This window comes from Chelonia mydas, chromosome 14 (assembly GCF_015237465.2).
Source record: "Chelonia mydas isolate rCheMyd1 chromosome 14, rCheMyd1.pri.v2, whole genome shotgun sequence".
NCBI classification, from domain to species: Eukaryota; Metazoa; Chordata; order Testudines; family Cheloniidae; genus Chelonia; species Chelonia mydas.
The window spans coordinates 23395902-23415191 of record NC_051254.2 but is presented as its reverse complement, the minus strand read 5'-3'; the positions used below and the strand labels follow the sequence as shown (position 1 = coordinate 23415191).

The 19290-nt window shown below is 38.6% G+C and overlaps 1 protein-coding gene across 3 annotated transcripts in view; it reads right to left on the bottom strand.

The window, feature by feature from the left end:
- MYH10 (myosin heavy chain 10) overlaps positions 1-19290 on the bottom strand; it is a 135675-nt gene that overhangs the window by 38215 nt on the left and 78170 nt on the right. For all 3 annotated transcript variants that reach the window (XM_043527745.1, XM_037914430.2, XM_037914433.2), the window contains 8 exons: positions 19134-19229; positions 14114-14232; positions 13507-13659; positions 12795-12968; positions 10597-10770; positions 6569-6683; positions 1223-1416; positions 842-963 (listed from right to left, as the gene is read on the bottom strand). In XM_043527745.1, the coding sequence (XP_043383680.1) occupies positions 842-963; positions 1223-1416; positions 6569-6683; positions 10597-10770; positions 12795-12968; positions 13507-13659; positions 14114-14232; positions 19134-19229 (1147 nt within the window). The remainder of the gene's footprint in view (positions 1-841; positions 964-1222; positions 1417-6568; positions 6684-10596; positions 10771-12794; positions 12969-13506; positions 13660-14113; positions 14233-19133; positions 19230-19290) is intronic.

Here is a 19290-nt window from a genome sequence, read left to right as displayed (position 1 = left end):
TGGGAAGCTGTGAATTGCCAAACCCACTGGGGGAGAGGGTGGGGAATGACTTCAAAGAGAGTTTATACAGAAAGTGTTTCAAATGATCCATTAGGAAATATTTTTTACACCATTGAAAAAGGAAGCTACACCCAAGGCAAGATTTTCAAAAATGTGTTAAAAAAAACTTTAAGTTCCATTTTCAAAAGTAGCTCAGGCACCAAAACGCCCATGTCGCTTTTGAAAAATGGGATTCTAGCGCTTTTTACAATTTTGCCAGAAAAGGACAAGATGTACAATTGCTAGCATTCCAGTTACTCTGTTTCTAAAAATATAATCAGTATATTCAGTAAGCTTTTCTTAACACCTACCTAAAGTAAAGAGCCTTTGCACTCACACACAAGAGCGCTTACCACCAGGAGGCAAAGTCACAAAAATTTGACCAACCCTCGTTCACCTTCCTACTCTAAAAATCAAGAAAAAAAGTAAAGAAAACATTTTCCTCCATAAGACCCGAATGACACTACTCTGGCTTACTTTAAATATAATCAACATCTAAAGAAGTTTCAGGAAAAACTGTGTCTGCCGTTATTTTTAAAAGTCTGGAATCTTGGGTGCCTGTGTGGAGAATGGTTTGGAACTGCGTGGGAAGAGACATGAGATGGCAAAAGAAAGACGACTGGTGTTGGAAAGGGAAAATAGGAAGTATCCCAAACACCCTCCCCTCAGCACTTCAGCCTCAAACCACCTCCAGATTCTTTTTTTTTTTTTTTTTTTTAAATTTAAACCACCCCCCAAACTGTTGTGTAAGTTTTAACTGAAAAAAAAAAAAAAAAATTGTAAAAACCCAAGCTAGTCATACCTCTGTCTGAATTCCTGGAATACTATCCTGTTTGGAAATCCTTGTCGACAAATCCTTATTCCTTCCAGGACACCATTACAGCGAAGCTGATCTAAAACCAGGTGTGGATCCAATTTTCCAGCCTGGGCAAGGAAACAAAGAATACCTTTGTACTCTGAACTTATGAAGGAAAGACAGTTATAATTTTTCACGACTTCACCTATGTTTCCATGTACACATGATACAGAAGAGATATTCTGCCTGTATGAATATCTTAAGTACTCTCCCTATTTTGAAAGGAGGAATACAGTGTGCATCTGTATGAGGTCTCTATTTAGAACCCAGACAGTGATTTTCAGGTCAAAAATTGCTAAGAGTACAAAACTGGTGTTCAACCCATACCCTCTTCTCGTGGTTTGGAATGATGCAGCGAACAAAGTTGGGATTAGTGTTTCGGAGAGTTGCCATCAGTTTGGTGAGAGATTCCTTGTACAGTTGCCCAACAGTACGAAACATGCCCTTCTTGGTCTTGTATGCAGAGCCAAAAGCAGTCTCTGTCATACCAGTGACTTGATCCAGGCCCACAATACGATCCACTGGGAATGACATGAAAATAAAATTAAGCAGATCTTAACATTAGTCAGATATAAAAATATGCAGTACACAGGAGTGACAGTGCAGCAGCAAAAGCTTTGTGGAACAAATGGTAGAAGATGCCATCAGTAGACAAGGCAGTCACAGCATGTGTTCGGGACACTGTGCAGAAGCAGTGGAATTGAAAGCCACAAACTTATATGGCAGAATACTGTAGCTTTGACAACTATGTACGAAAACATCCAGCTCTTTATTTTGAAGTTCTATATGCACCAATAAAGCCATTGTCTCTATTTTAAGTGAACTCTCGACTGATGAGCAAAAGAGAATTACTTGGAAACTGCAAGTTATGAATGATGTGAAAAAAAGCTTCTAAAGGCAAAATAATTCAAGGCTGAATATTTGAAACTTTGAACTGCACAAACTCTGCACATCTTCTTAGATTAGAATAACCACATATATGTTCTGTACATATTAATAGAATGAAATAAAAGCCCTGATGTATACTGGAGACTAGTTGAAAAGAGGTTTCCTCTTAGCTCCTCTATAGATGGTTATGCTTTCAGTGAAAGAAAGGGGAGATAAATATGCTGGAGTTTTGAAAGGCCTTAGTTATTTTAACATCAAACTGTACAGATTTCCTCAGCCAAAAGTGCAATAGCTTTAAAGTACAAAAAGCGCAGAACAAAATTTCATAAAGGTGTTCCAAAGCTGCAATAAAGCATCAGAAAAGAGACTTCAGAAGAGGAAAAAAAAAAAAAAATCAAAAACATTCAGTAACTTAAATTTTTACTAGATATCTCTACAGTTTTTTCTTCATGAAGCATAGGAGTCCGAATGTAACTCAAAAGCCAAATTTCCAAAGTGAACTAACCATAGACACTTTTTCTAATCTTTCATTTCTCATCCAAAAAGGAAGCTCAATACCTTGATGCTGGGAGCTGGCATTTCTCATTACTGAATTCATACAGTATGCACTGGTAATCAGTTCCAAGCTTACCAGCTAGAAACAAGTACACCTCTACCCCGATATAATGTGGTCCTCGGGAGCCAAAAAAAATCTTACCGCGTTATAGGTAAAACCGCATTAGATTGAAATTGGTTTGGCCTCGAGCATTTCCATTATTAATAGTCACTTCCCGCCCCGACTGACCCCTCAGAACCCCCGACCCATCTAACCCCCCCCCGCTCCTTATCCCAACTACCCCCTCCAGAGACCCCCCACAACCACCCCTCCCAAGACCCCACCCCCATCTAAGCCCCCTTGCTCCTTGTCCCCTGACCGCCCCCTCCAGAGACCCTCCCCGTCCCTAATCACCCCCAGGACTCCACCCCCTACCCAACCCCCCTGCTCCCTGTCCCCTGACTGTCCCGACCCCTATCCATACCCCTGCCCGCTGACAGGCCCCCTGGGACTCCCACACCCTATCAAACACCCCCGTTCCCTGTCCCCTGACCGCCCTGCCCCCAGAACCTCCAAACCATCCAACCCCGCCTGCTCCCTGTCCCCGACCGGCCCCCTGAGACCCTTTGCCCCTTATCCAACCCCTCTGCCCCGGCCTGGCACCCTTTACACGCCGCTCAGAGCAGCGTGTCAGAGCCAGATACGCCGGTCTGCCGAAGCGTGCAGCCCCACCCCCCAGAGCACTGCTTTACTGCGTTATATCCGAATTCGTGTTATATTGGGTTGCGTTATATCGGGGTAGAGGTGTAGTTATACCTAGAGTCATTCAAACAAAACAATGCTTTCAGAATTGGTTCTGTCTACTTATTTCATATACAATATTTCATAAATGACAATGTTTTATATTTCAAGTTGGAACCAGCTTCTCATATTTTCATAATTTATAGATTTATACATTCCAAGGTCAGAAGGGAACACTGTGATCATCTAATTTGACTTCCTGTGTATCACAGGCCACAGAACTCCCCCAAAATAATTTCTAAAGCTGAAATTTTAGAAAAGCATCCAACCTTGAATTTAAAAAATTGCCAGTGTTCGAGAATCCATCATGGCCTCTGGTAAATTGCTCCAATGGTTACTTTCTGTTAAAAACGTATGACTTATTTCCAGTCTGAATTTGTCTATCTTCAACTTCAAGCCATTGGATCATGTTATATCTCTTTCTGATAGACTGACGAGCCCAATATCAAATATTTATTCCCCATGCAGTGCTTGCAGCCTTGTAGATCAGTCACCCCTTATCTCTTTGTTAAGCTAAATATAGAGATGTCCTTGAGTCTATCACTCTCTCTAAGGCAGGTTTTTTAACTCTTTAGTCATTCTTGTGGCTCTTCTGTGAACCCTTTCCAATTTATCAACATCTTTCTTGAATTGTGGACACCACAACTGGACAAAGTATTCCAGCAACAGTTGCACCAGTGCAAAATACAAAGGTAAAATAACCTCTCTACTCTTATTTATGCATCCCAAGATTGTATTAGCCTTTTCGGCCACACTGCGGGCTTATGTTCAGCTGACATGTTCAACTGATTATCCGCCATCACTCGAAAACCTTTTTCAGAATCACTGCTTCCTAGGATAGAGTCCCCCACCCTGAAAGTATGATTTAGATCATTCTATTGCTGACGTTGAGATTAGAATCTGAATGTATGTGGCATAATGAGTTTGGACAGTATGGTCACCCTTTAGTAGGTGACAAGTGAACAAAGTAAGTGGAAATTAGAGCCCAAATCGTACAGATATTAAACCACGTTTAATTTTAAGCAGCTGAGTAGTTCCACTAGCGTCAACAGGACTCCTCCGATAAATGAGCTAATGTGTTTATAGGCTCATGTCCTAAACATTTAGCTGAAAGCAGAATGCAAATCTAAACCAGAAATGGGATTCAAAGATATGTTTAGCCATCCTATAGAGTATGCAAGAAACCAGCAGTTTGTAAAATATTAGAAAGATACTGTGTGTAAACAGACAACAACAACAACTAAGCACACACAAACTTGCATTTTACAGCTCTGTGATAACTGAAACATTAAATTGTGTGGGTATAATCCAAGTTAAACATCTAGGTATATCTGAAAACTACAAAAATAAATAAAATGGAGGAACAGGTTTTTTATTTATTTTTTAAACAAAGGTAAATGACTGTCAACTTTTCCTTAAAGGTGGCCAGTGAAATACAGTGGTAACTTAAAAACCTTTCAGCTGCCTTGGATAACTGAACAATATAACTTCAGTACTTATTTTAGGAAATTAACAGGAATACTGCTAGTTTACAGAAGTAAAGGGAATACTGCAAGTAATGAGGTAATGTAAAGCAAAACTTAAGTTTAAGGGTGCCTATTATAAGTTGTTGTGGTTTTTGTTTTTCCATTTGTTTTTAAAAAAAAAAAACTTTCTAACTCTCGGGGGCGGGAAGTAGTAATTTAAGTGTTCTGGACGAACTCATATGACAAACTGCAAATATCCATTCAATTCCTCACAAAAAAAAAAAAAAAAAAAAAATCAAGGGAGAGTTTGTAGAAAAAGCAAACATTAGATAGCTCTTAAGTGAAAACAAGTTTACAGGAGTTTGAAACGAGCCACTCACTGTACAACTGCATTTGTACCACTTAAAATGTTCACAAGTCAAATTACTTGTTTTTTTTTAAAAACACATAAAAAAGTGTTAAAATGCTTTAGAATTTTTCTTAAAGTTGGGCTATGAACAAAGATGAGAATACTGAAAATCCTACAAGTGATTTCAAATACCTGTACCTATCAGAGTATTGTTTCAATTGGAGAAATAATCTGGCATCTCAAAATAGAAGTAGGAAGCAGTAATAAACCTTTTAATCTGCAATGCTTTAAGTGCAGTGCATAAAATATACGATGCAATATGTATGCAGTAGCAATTGAATAGGTATGCACTCAAAGTCACTTGCCTTGTAGATATATCTAAATTTAGCATGAAATGAACAGTTCGTGCAAGCCTATAAGCAAAAATGGTTTTCCTGTAGGTACAATCCTGCCTATGATTTTATATACATTCACCTGGTGCATCATGAAGACCAGTAATATTGTCATAGAAAGATGCTCTCTGAATATTCTGAATCTCTAAGGTAGAGAAACAGCAAAAACAGAAAGACAGAAGAGCAGATACACAAGACACTTAGTTAGTACACAGAACACATTTTAACAATCGCAAGCAAACTTTAAATTGTGCTACAAAAACAATTAGACCACACATATTCCATGCACATTTCAGTAATCCTTAGATTCAAGTTTTGAGTATTAGGACTGATGTGTGTTTTTAGGGGAAGTGGATTTACTTGAAAGGAAAAAGGCTTTTGCTTTTTTTTAAGACAGATTTCAGAGTAATATATACTTCATAAAACTGCCCTCTGTAGCTGAATGACAAATCATTAAGCGTTCTTCATCCCATAAATCATATGGGAAACTCAATACTAAGCCTATTGCTCAGGTGTCTTCTGTATCAAAAAACAGACAATGGCGTGCTCCCAAATACGAAAATGTAGCATAATACACTCTAGTGAGTGTAAACACAAATAAATAAATAAATAAATAAATAAAAAACAAACAGCTCTTGCAAAGTGTTTCCATGGTTAACTGTCCTTTTTACATTATTTTAGTGGAAGTTGTGAAAGATGGTATGTTAGCTGATGTGCAGATAATTAGCTAAATGGCAAGGTCAAATCCATGGGAATAATACTTTTTACAATGTTTTAATATGCTAATTAATTGTAATTTGCTTGAAAGAGATACAGACATATTGCACACATTACAGACATGAAGCCCAGTAAGATCTGATTTCATAAAAACAGCATTGTTAAGCAGCAGCACCACCAGAAGCGGCCCCTCCTGCTGCTTTTTATAGCAAGTCTGAAACTGATTAACTCCAAAGACTGTCAGATAGGACTCTCAGAGCAATTGTCAATACACAGCAATGCGTTGAAAAAGCAGCTAAATTAAGGGATGGTACATGTGCAAGGGACTGAATTCAGGGTCTAGGGAACAAACCAGCTCCCTCTGCTTATAGTTTTGGCTGTTTAATCAGGGCTAGCTTATCGGGATTAAGCTGCTATTATTTTCAGCTATGGACCAGGAAAGAGTGTAAACAAAAAACTCATCCAAACAAGATTACATCTCAGATGATGATGAAATCTGCACTTAGTCGCAGTATATTTTCTTACCATCCTTCCAAAGCTCTGCAACAAATTTGTCAGAAGACTGATGCAAAAGGGTAGCCACATTGTCATTCAGAGGATCCATGTTCTTCATCAGCCACTCATCTGCCTTGTAGTCTACCTGTAAAGAAGCAAGCAAAGGTACATGTGGTGAGTTATTGGGACACTGCTAACTTGGGTTTTGTTTTCTGTTTTAACTACGGTTTTCAAAAAGCTATTTCCCAAGAAAACATCCTTTAAAACAGGCAAAGGAGTCCTGTGGCACCTTATAGACTAACAGACATATTGGAGCATAAGCTTTCGTGGGTGAATATCCACTTCATCGGATGCATCTGACGAAGTGGGTATTCACCCACGAAAGCTTATGCTCCAATATGTCTGTTAGTCTATAAGGTGCCACAGGACTCTTAGTCTGGATCTGTAAAAGCGGCAAACTCTCTGATACATGATCCTTTAAACAGTGTTGTCTGAATTTCCCTCTTCTATTCTTTCAAGAAAAAGTGTTAAAATGCCTTTTTTCTCCTACTGATGTTTATGTGGCTGAGAGTGTCAATCTGTTTCTCCTTTGTTAGCACAAAGTGCTATCAAATGCAGTTTTAAACTTTAAATGTCACAAAAAAGAAAGATTTCAGAGTAGCAGCTGTGTTAGTCTGTATTCGCAAAAAGAAAAGGAGTACTTGTGGCACCTTACAAACTAACAAATTTATTTGAGCATAAGCTTTTGTGAGCCACTGAATGCATCCGATGAAGTGAGCTGTAGCTCACGAAAGCTTAGAGACTAACAAATTTATTGGAGCATAAGCTTTCGTGAGCTACAGCTCACTTCATCGGATGCATTCAGTGGCTCACAAAAGCTTATGCTCAAATAAATTTGTTAGTCTGTAAGGTGCCACAAGTACTCCTTTTCTTTTTACAAAAAAGAAAGTTTTGCTTCCCCCCCCATTTTATTCATCTTATTTGCTGCCGAGAGAGACAAGGTCGGGGAGGTAGTATCTTTCATTGGACCAACTTCTGCTGATGAGACAGCCAAGCTTTGCTGCTTGTAACAATGATGGGTAAAACATTTTCAAACAAGTTATTTTCAAGCAGAAGTTTTACTGTGGAAATGTCAAACCAACTCATGTAAAATAAGATTCTAACTAATGCAGCTAAATTACAAAGATGAGTAAATTAAGGCTCTGTTGCAAATAATTGATACTTTTAGATTTGGATGACTACTGCAATTAGACAACGAACTGTTATTTAACAATACTGAAAACAAACAAAGCTTCTATCTTGATAGTCTTGCAGAATACTCTGGGGTGATATTAGAAGTACAGCTCAGCAGTTGAATACCGAAGTTTTCCACAATTAATATTTCAAGCCCAGAATTTCAAAAATATTTACTTTATAATGGTAGCTAAGTGCCTAGACACCTTTAAAAATTTGGGCATCAGCTCAAAGTGAGATATCAGTCTCCAACAAAGGACTTAATACCTCCAAGATTTTGCCAACCATGAGGATGACAGGTATAAATTCAGCGCTCTCAAGCTTTTCATAGTGTGCACATCCCATTTTAATACAGAGATTGTTTAGTTGTCCACCCCATCACATACGTGATCATTTAACATCACGGTGGGTAAAACTATAAAAACGGACACTGAAGAGTACTTTGTGTATTCTAACATAATTGCATCTAGAAACAAAGAACAGCCAGCACCCATGTGGGCAACCAGCTCTCAGAAGAGCACACAACACAGGTTGGAAACCTCTGGTCTAACTCGCAGTTAGACAGCAAGTGAAGTTAACAGGAACCTGACCAGTAGGGCTGTGCGGAGAATAGAAACACCATTTTGTGAAGGATTTTGAGGTTTTTGTTTTGATTTGGAATGGAACCTGAAAGTTTTGAAATTATCTGAAAAATATAAAAAAAATATTTAGATCAAAATGTTTTGACAAAAATGTAAAGGTTTTAACTTTTTATTTTATACGTTATAATACAAAATAAAGAGTTTCAAAACAAAAAGTCCTTTAAAAGGGTAAAAACAAAAAAATCCCACTGACAGTGCTAAAACAGGACACTGACAAGGTCAGACTTTTCCCCTCTTTTTTTCTTTTCCTCCAAAATGACATTTTGCTGAAATGAACATGATTTCACAAAGAGTTTCAATTTTGATGGAACTGCATGACAAAACACATTTCCTAAGTTTTTCTAAGCAGGTCCACCTGCCACAAAAATTTGCACAACAGTGCCTGTATCACAGAAGTGGCCAAGCCAGTCTAAATTGGATTGTTCTTCTCCATAACACAAGTGGACAATCTTCACAGCAAGAAATATTGGACTGCCTCCTGCCACGAAGGCAGACACTAAATTATTCCAAATTTTCTCTATTTACATTTGTTTTCTTTATCATACTGGCCCTCCTGCTGTGAAGTATCGGTAAAACGTGAGTGCTCAGACACACAAGCACCATTCAGTTGTGGGAACTGTGAAAAAGTGACAGGTGTTAGTATTTCGAAGTTACCAATTTGAAATTTCACTTTATATTCTGATAGGATAAAGATATAGGTTTGTTTAGCTATACAAGGTAAGAGTTTTCCTTTAAGGAAGAAAGTTTTAATGGGTATGGAAATGCATTAGTTTTTTACAATTTTGTTTTGGGGCACAATTCTTTTAGAAGGGAATTTTTAAAGTGAAGCAGAATGAGAAGACAGGGTATCTGATCTTATGTTAAACTTAGGCGCGGTTCCTGGGACATTTACTGGTCCATGATTTAAAAAAAAAAAAAAAGAGTATGTTATTTAAACTTCCTTGTCAACATGAGCAGGGAGTTTCCTGTGCACATATGAATGTAAAATCCATCCAGAGGTTGATCATAGTTACTGTGTGCGCCATACAGATGAGAATAACCATAAAAACAGCTGAATCACTGGTCATGGTAAGGGGGGGGGGGGGGGGGGGGGGTGGGGGGGAGAGAAGAGAGGAGAGCATCCACTCTAAGAGGAATGCTTTCATTTAGCCTGAGGAGCCCAAATCCAGTAGAAGCACGAATTCCAGAACAGTTAAGTATAAAACAGAAAAATTCAATGGCACTGGTTCAAATCTGGACCATGGAAGATCCATTAGGTAATACATACAGATAAAAAAAGCCACTTCCTGATGAACAACTGTCCACATCACAACTGGGCCAGTAAGCAGTCTCAGCAGGGGAAGCAAAGATGGAATGATTAATGATGACTGAAATACATTCTTAGGGTATGCATTCAACACCCGCCGGATCGGTGGGTAGTGATCGATCTATTGGGGATCGATTCATCGCGTCTCGTCTAGACGTGATAAATCGATCCCTGAATCGACACCTGTACTCCACCTCGGCAGGATCGACGGGGGAGCCACCGTGGTTGACTCACTGCCGTGAGGATGGCCAGGAAAGTCGAACTAAGATACTTCGACTTCAGCAAGTTGCATATCTTAGTTCGAAACCCACCCCCCTCCCCACAGTGTAGCCCAGGCCTTAGCCCTAAAAGGATTCTTTCAAAAGATATATTCCTTTTGGAGGAACAAAGTGGAGGAAGCTGGTATTGCCACTGCCCTGCTGAACCTATTCTAATATAGAGGACTGATTTAAAAAGCTATCAAATCTGAAACCTTTTAAGAGTGCCAATTTTAATAATTAAATTCTTTTAATGAGAAACCCTATAAAAAAAATCCACCTACTATGCAATCAACTTTACTACAAATAGAAATGATGCAATCATAAGTTGTTTCTGAACCAAAAACCCTTTTTAGTCTATTATTTGTAAAGCTTAAATCTCTTCAAGCAAATCTGATTAATATCTTCTTACAGCTCTGCCATTGTAGGTTCTGATCCAGCAATCAGGATTTCAATAAAAGCTTTCTCAAATATCTTTTTAACAAAAAGAAAACTAAACTGTTCCTACATCCGAGTTTGCATGCACATAGCTGAATATCATTGCTAAAGCTTTAGCAGATTTTGCTGAAACTAGTCTATTTATAACACAATAGTTCAAATTGTTCAACATACAATCCATACCTTCCCTGCATAATGAATAATGCAGAAGTCAGCCTTGTCCTTTAGCTGCCGTGGTTTTTGGAATTTGGAGTGGGTTCCTTGTTCTTGGACCAATTTTTCCACAAATGTCTTGTCAGTAGCTTTAGGGAACCAACATTCTTCATCCAGCAAAGCCAGTACACCAGGTGGGTTTGCCTAATAAAACAAACAGTGTATTTAAACAAGAATTTATCTCAACATCTGGTTTCATACTTTTAATTAAGTCCTTCTAAAAATCTTATACACCAACCCATTACACTCCAGGAAAAAAAAAAAAAAACAAAACTGTTTCTGGAGGGAATGTGTGAAGTTTGAGATTTCATTTGCTCAAGTCCCATTTTATTTAAATACACTTCACCAATGACAAATTTAAGAGACTAATGAGTTCGAGGAAGTCCATTCCATTTTAGACTATGTACACATACTGCATATCCTGAAAAACATCCTCAGTTCTACAGTAATCTCATACTTCTTTGTGTACAACAGTAGAGTTACAGAACTCAAATGCTTGTCAATAAAAGCCTTATGTGAACTGCAAAGTTCTACCTAGTTATCTAAGGGTTTTATACATCCCCCTTACCACTGTATCTGAATACCTCACAATGTTTAGCGTATTTATCCTCAACATCCATATGAGGCAGGGAACAACTATTTTCATTTTACAGGTGGGGACTGGTTTGAGGGCATCAGTAATCTTTTCCAAGGGAAACAGATTGCTACACACAAGTCTAAGAAAAAAAACCTAACAGTAGAGGAACTGATTTATAAAAATTTACACTTTAAAACAATTCATTGTGAATTTGCAAGTCTCCACATTTTACAAGATACGGCTATCTGAGACCATTCCATGAGATCATGTACCCATGCAAATTCATTTATAGGAAGACCGAGGAGGTACCAATGTTTGGCTCTTAAAACCCACTAAACATAAGTCTTAGAATATTTCATGCTAAATATTTTGTATAGTGAAAATATGCACATTTCTTCCCTCAGACTTCATGGCAGGCAAAGCTCTTTATTCCAAGGAGACAGAATTTGGATCCTCTTTCTGGAACTGCACATTCAAAGTGAAGATCTTTGCAAAGATCTCTCTCCCCGCAAACTAACTTTTAAAGACAGAACTGGTTTGCTGGATGTTTGCTGCTCTGGATATAAGTATAGCATTACATGCAGCAATAGTGCATTAAAATGTGTGAAAGAATTAACTTCACAACAATTACAGCTCAAAATTTGGAAAAAAAAAGTATGAAAATGGACTTAGATGAAAACGCTGGTCATAACCATCATTATGCCACTGATCCTTCTTTTTGCACATCTGTCATAGCCTGCAAAACTGGGTTCTGGGGGAAAAAAAAATATTTTCTTAAACTGAGGGGAGGAACCCCTTAGCTCGGTATTGCATTTCCAGTAAGGAAGATGCTAGAGAGATGTTACATAATGATGCCGTAACTCAAAACAAGCGTATGCTGTGACATTTTAATTATCTGTCGTTCAGAGGACTTCAGGATAAACTTCAGCCCAGATCTGGGGGGTGGAGTGGGGAAGCGGGAATAGCCACTCAAGATTGGTGCTCTTTTTCTGGACTCTTAAGCAGCTCCTCATGCTATCTGTAGTTGATTGGAGTGGTCTACAGTTCCCAGAGACTGGGCAACAGACAGGATCCTTTAGCCAAGTGCAGTGAGAAAACAGTTTCCCAAAGGCTGCAGTCTTAGAAGGCCCACTCAAACACAAGGCAGATTTATAGGGTGAAATTCTGGTCCCACTGAAGTTGATGGGAATTTTACCATTGACTTCAAAAGGGGCAAGGATTTCACCCTAAATCTTCAAGAGCTTTCTGGTTGAGCCACCACATTAAGCACCCATAATACCATCACATGGTTAGGCTTGAAGATAAGAGCAATGAGGACTTGGTTGGCATCAGAAACAACATAAACAGTAAGTCAAAGTATTTAGTCCCATACGACTAGAACAGTGCACTGTGTATATGCAGATAGGCTCACACACAAATGGACACAGGATTACTCCAGTGAGCACAGGATACTTAGACTAAAATTAATATAAAAATAATGGGATTCAGTCCTCAGTGGTCACATATTCAAGTTAATCCAATTCCTGGGACTGTTCCATAAGGCAGCCTGGTACCTGGTCCCAGAAATCCACAAGAAATGAAAGAAACGTACAGGCCTTTCTATTAAATCAATGCAGGGTTGCAGATCCAGTCCAAAATCAATAAAGTTCCATTCTATGCCCTCCCGCTGGTACTCTTCTTGTTCCAGGATAAACATGGTGTGGTTGAACAACTGCTGCAACTTCTCATTGGTATAGTTGATACAAAGTTGCTCAAAAGAGTTCAGCTGCAAAATATTTCACGAATTAGAAGAATACCTCAATGGCAGAATTTATAATCTTATGAAATGTCCTCTGTTACATTTGCAAGTAGTACCGGTAGGGCAAATTTCTGATTTTATTAAGGGATAGTTTCCTAACATCCAATAAATGAAAGATACGATTTGGTCTGAAATTAGTATATAAAACAGGAGTTCAATTCACCCACGAGATGTTATTCTTACCTGTAGTACACTCTAGACAGCTATATTACAGGAGAAATCCACAGCTGCAGAATAAATGGTCACGCATGAGTGTTTAACTCAGATTAGAAGAGAGACTGTGGCTTTAAACATTTGGGATCGTAATTTAGGGTAGCCAGAACCTTTATACATTGCAAAACTAATCAAATGCTTCATATAATCTTTACAGCATTCTCGCAACAAATTGCTTTACAGTACTTTACAATTTGGGATTGTCAGCAGTAAGGGCTACGAACATAGTGATAGATAGAAAACAGAATTTAAAGCTATAAATTAGTTTTCCATAACTGGCTCTTTAGCAAACCTCAAAGATTTCAAATCCAGCGATATCCAGAATGCCAATGAAAGAAGCTCCCTGTCGTTTGGTCCTATCCAGAGCTTTATTAATGCGGTGAACAAGCCAGCGGAAGAGGCGCTCATAAGTGGCTTTTGCCAAGGCTTCCACTGCAAAGTCTGCCTGAAAATCAAAACATATTAAACATTTATTTATTCTCAAGGAGTCATCAAAAGAACAAGGAGATGGATGTTATCACAAACAACTGTTAAGGGAACTGAGCAAGTTTAATATAGTTAATACCACTGAGGAAAGAAAACAGTCAGCAGAAACACTACATGATTTGATTAAAAATAAAGTTCAACTCTATTGTCAACAAAAATTAAGAGTGCTTTTCTACATTTGATATGTCAAACAACATTAGAATCCAGATCAGCTAAAGGCCAAGGAAAGGAAAGAAGTTCTTGCTCTCTATACAGTCTTGTTTTTTGCCATGCAAGAAAATACAAAAACACAGAGTAAGATGTAACAAGGAACAGAACAGAAACTAGCATCAACACAGTTTACTGACTGCAGCTGAAAAGTTACCTTGGATGAATTGTAGCTTCATTTTATTTTTATACATCAAAAAACTTACTTGTTCTTTGGTTTGGGCTTTCTGAACGTAGTCTCTGCCAACTTTAATGCGTGGAGTAAGTATAGCTCGAGTAAATTCCATTACATTCATTCCCAGTAGATGGCAGAGTTTCTGTGCAACTGAAAGTAATAAAGTTATTCACTTAAATACCCCCAAACTCTCCAGGCCAGCCAGAACATTAAGGAAACAAGCCATTGACAACTCAACGATTTTTAGCAACTACTCAATGCCGAAATCAGAAGCAGCACTCAACCTTGTGAAAAATAAACTTATTACAACTAGTGTCTATAAGGAACCCCAGAACATGTGGTAAACATATAAACACATTAGTGAATTCCTGTTAATTTAGTACAGCAAATCCCAGGTTAGTTCAGGAAATTCCTAGGAAGCACTGGAGCTGAATATTGTTGGTTTCGATGACAGCTCATTCATTCTTTTGATAGAATATGCCAGATGCCAATAAGGGTATGTCTCCACTGCAGCTAGGAATGTGCATCCCAGTTTGGGTAGACAGACATATGCTGGACGACAAGCCTGCCCAGACCCCCAGGCATACGCTTTGGTGGCCAGCCCAAGCTGCCACCCACACTACCCTTGGCTACCCTTCTATTTTTAGTGCACTAGCTCAAGCAGAGCTAGCACACTGTAGTGTAGACCTATGGCTGCTTAGAGAAACTGCTATGCTGCAGTGCAGGCAGGCATGCCAATGCATTGCTATGGGATTTCGGTCCAAGGCCACATCACTGAAACAGTGTCAGAGTGCTTTCACCTAAAGCAACTGGTACAAGAATGCTGGAAACAGAATATCACACTGGATGGACCACTGACCTTTCCTGGTTTGGCAAAACCTACATTATTTCTACTTTATTTTCTTTCAATGTCAATCCTCTTCCCTACACATTTTCTATTAATAGGTTGGGCGTTTTTGTGACTTAAGATTTCTAAAAATGAATCCGACACACACTAGATATTCTTAGCTCTGGGGCTAAGTGTTTTTCTCAAGTGTGCCAGCTTCTAAGCTTTCTCAGAAGGACATCTAGCAAATGACTATTTTAGTCCCTCTCATCTTTCCAATATGATGATTTGGCATCCTTCGATTTAGTCTTTTAAAAGAAAGGGGAACCCTCTTTCTGGGACAATCTAGTACTGAAGATGGTATTTCCCAGTCCCAAAGCCCTGGATTCTGTGCTTGGTCATGTACTCCTCCATATGGCAACAATGGGAACATCAAAAATTCAGCATTATGCTTTCTCTCTACTGTAAGACAGGAGGAAATGGACTTGGAGTACAACATGCTAAACAATAGTTAGAAAACACAAATGTGGATGTCTAGAGCTAGACACCCACCAGTCAATACTTAGGCATTTTAAGGATGAGTCCTGCTCTCCCAAGACTGAGTAGCCACAACTCACTTTGGCTTGATATTTTTATGGCATGAAAGTCACTCAAACTTTAAAATAAAAATGAAATTAAATTGGTATTTAAGAGACAAGATTTATTGTTTCAAGAGCCTCCCTGCCAGTATCTAAAGTTTGTCTATTCTCTCTCATGTACCCACAAATTTCCCTAAGAAAAGGAACAGCTACATTCACCAGGAATATCTTACAGCATATTCATCTGGTATCTGTGGAAAGGGAAGCTTATAAAAAATGTTACTCTTTCACACCTCCCCGACTTATTTCTCCTTTGTCATTACTCAGATACCAAGAGTTAGCAGCAGCATTATCCATCTCTAGAAGTCTAAATATACTGTCCACTTTGCAGCGATGTTCTTGCCATCCCCCCCCTCCCCCCCCCCATAAGCTCCATTCCTCCCCAAAATACGTAAAACTCACTTTTTTAGTTGTCTCTGGGTATGGTATTTTATTACAAGCTAGACAACGTGACGAGTAACACACACTGTGCGAACTCTAGAATCACATGGACAGTTTGGATTCTGAAGAGAGGTTAATCTCAAGGTTTTAGAGGATTTGGGTTACATTTCTGAGAGGATGTATGTATTGACAGTTCTAGTGACATGCAAGGAAGAACCTGTAGCTGTAAGCTTGATGAATAGATTCTTGTCAATTGACAAGACTGTTCTACCATATTTTTAGCCTGATTCACGTTGAGAGAGAAGGAAATGCAACCAGTGGGAGGTTAAAACATACCCACAGTACTTGTCCTGAGCAATCTGACTTCCTGAAGAAAATGAAAGTTTGTTTTCCTCCTCAGTCTTTTCAAGAATTCTCTTAATCCTTTAAGATTCCTCTAAGAGGATGTGGAGGTGGAGTTGGGGGTGGGGAGGAGTGTTTTTAAAATCCCCAGCACCCTCAAAGCACCCAGCACCCATTCCTTTCAGCTAAACAGGTTTAGACAGGACAACAACTTCTCTCTGAAGCCAGTATGTACTGTTCCTCTTTGAGAAAAAAAGTGCTTTGAATTTAATTGTGGGGTTCCTGTTCAGTGATCCTCAGTATACCCTGATCAAATTTGTTCCTTATTGAATTGCAAATGCTGCAAACTCACACTGTTTTCTTTCTATCTCTTGCATCATCACCAGAATACCTACCAAAGTAGTCCCATAGTCATAGACTGCTTTCAGTGTGTTGCCCAGAGGTAACTGATTACACCCAAATAAAAGGTTCTGCTGGAAGATCCACATGAAGGAACAGAATCTTTCTTAACTTTACAGAGCCAATACAGCTATTTGTCACTAAAACAAACAGCTATGACCAGTTTTACAGGATACAGCCACTGTTCAGGACAGACCTGCATTCTCAGTTAGCTGGAGAAGTCTGTCAACCAATGCAATCAATTTTTTCACCTCCAGGAACTGACACTTTTCAGGACTTCAGGCCTCTGATAGCACATAGAGCAAAAGGATGTGACTAAGTTAAAGCTTGGGTCACCCACATAGCAGTGGCTAGCACTAGCCATTGCACCACCAAGTTAGTAGGGTCATTTATTAAAGAGGAACAGGATGCAGGACTCTTCTTCAGTTTCTGAAAACTGCAAAATAATTGAGCTTTTTGCCACTGGGGGGAAAAAAAGGTGCACTGTACTGGGGATCACAAGAGTGGATATTGGTCTTGCCCACCATCCTCCTACGTGAAAACTTCCTGCTTTGTCCAAGAGCAAGACATGGCCTTTCAGGTTTGGAATCTTATCCGCTAAGTGTCCCTCTGACGGAGCTAGGCATATTATGATTCTGTTTTACCTGTGAAATATGTGAGATGCTGTATAGAAAGGCAGGTAATTTATGATAGTTTTATTATGTTGCATCTGCTTACGGACGGTTTTCTTTGGCTGTTTAATTGTATTTAGCTTGTATTTTTATAATCTATTGGTGACTATTAATGTAGAACTACCACTTTTTTATTGTGCAAAACTATAGAGAGAGACACAAGAACAACTTTGTTCTGTAGTGGAGACATGATTAGTGTACACTAGAAATAGATCATTTGATGCCCAAATTAAAAGAATATTTCAGTCTTGAATTCTTCCCTTATAACTGTCAAATTGTCATCAAATCTACGAAGAATTATTTTAATCCCTAAGATCTGAGGATATATTTATTAGTTGTCTCAGTACAGCTCACTACAGCTATAACAACTCAGAGGTTATTAGGCTTCCTGAACCAAAAAAGGCTGTTAAGTTTCAGTATAACGATGTTGCTCAGGGGCGTGAAAAATCCACCAGTTAAACAGACCTAACCCCCAGTGTAGACAGCATTAAGTCCAGAGGAGAACTACCACCTCTATGGGAGGTGGAGCACCTACAGTGACGGTGGGAGAACCCCTAAAGCACTTCAGCTGTGCAGTATTTTAACTGTAGACAAGCCCTAAGAGACAATAACCATTTTGAAGTTTCTGGACAGGATTTTATTGCTTTAGGTCATTGCATAATAAGTCAATTAACAACATTCTTCATATAAAGCTTCATTTGTTCTTCAGTGCCTATGAAGTTCTCAGCAAATTTCAGAACTCTCCCACTTCCACTTCCTCCCTCAAAGAATGTTAGGGTACTAGATATAAAAATTGATAAAAACGAGCAACAGCAGCAGATGCTCAGGTTATGAAACAAATTTTAAATCTGAGCCAGCCTTTCTGCAACATTTGTTTTATCATTCAACACTTTTGATATCCAGAAAGTGGAGAGGTGATAAAAATTAACTGAAGATACTCCTAATACAGAGGTTAGAAGTGCCCATCTATAATCACAAACCGCAACACATCAGGACTTATGCAAGAAGCCATAGTTGCTTCTGTATCTTACTGCTTTATTGAAATCAAAGCTAATTTTTAGATATGAAAACAGCTAAACACTTTGCAGTTAACCAAAGCTGAGTTTTAAACTACTGTAAAGATGTTATTTTCTTAGAGAGGATTTAGAATGACCAAATACTGGTTAAACTAGAAGTCTGAAAAGTCTTAGAAGTGCCTAAGGGACAGTCTCTATTTTTAAGCACGTCTACCAAATACTGACTGCACTCTGAAGTATTAAAATGCAAAAATAAATCAGTCACACTACCCTGTCATTTCAGAAATAAGTGTTTAAATACAGTGTTTCTTAAATTCAGCCATTTCACTAAGGAAGTTGCCCTTGGCTCCAGGATTCTTTTCACTGGCAATGTAATGACTGTCAAGAACCAAAGAAAATACACTGATTTAAGTACACTTTTCTTTTCCTGACATTTAAGTCTTTGCTGAGAAGCAATTAATGAGGCTACAGCTGAAACGCTTGTTCAAAGTTTAGGAGCATTATAAACAGCTTCAATAATTTATGGACTTCTGTAGACAGCAGTTTTAATGCCTGTGTAGAAGAGAGTATAAGATGAGTGGAAGATGGGAGAGTTTTAGTGGTTCCATGCTGGCTGTTACTGTTACAAATTATGGCCTCTCTCTGGCAGAGAGCTTTATAGAGGAAGTTCAGAAAAGAAAAAAAATACTTTCTAACTTCTCAGAATATCTGATGAACAAATTATGACCAGAAAACCACAATCAATGTCATTAAAGACCACACAGTGTGACCAATTTACCTGTATTTTCTGGCATGGAGGCCTGATCAGTGTTTCTTTCCTTCTTAAAAGAAATGTTACCAAATTGTAGTACTGACGACACCACCTTCAGCATTGCTGTGTTAACAGAAAGATACAAACATTTTCTTGTCAAGTTTGCGTCTTAATAAAATTCACC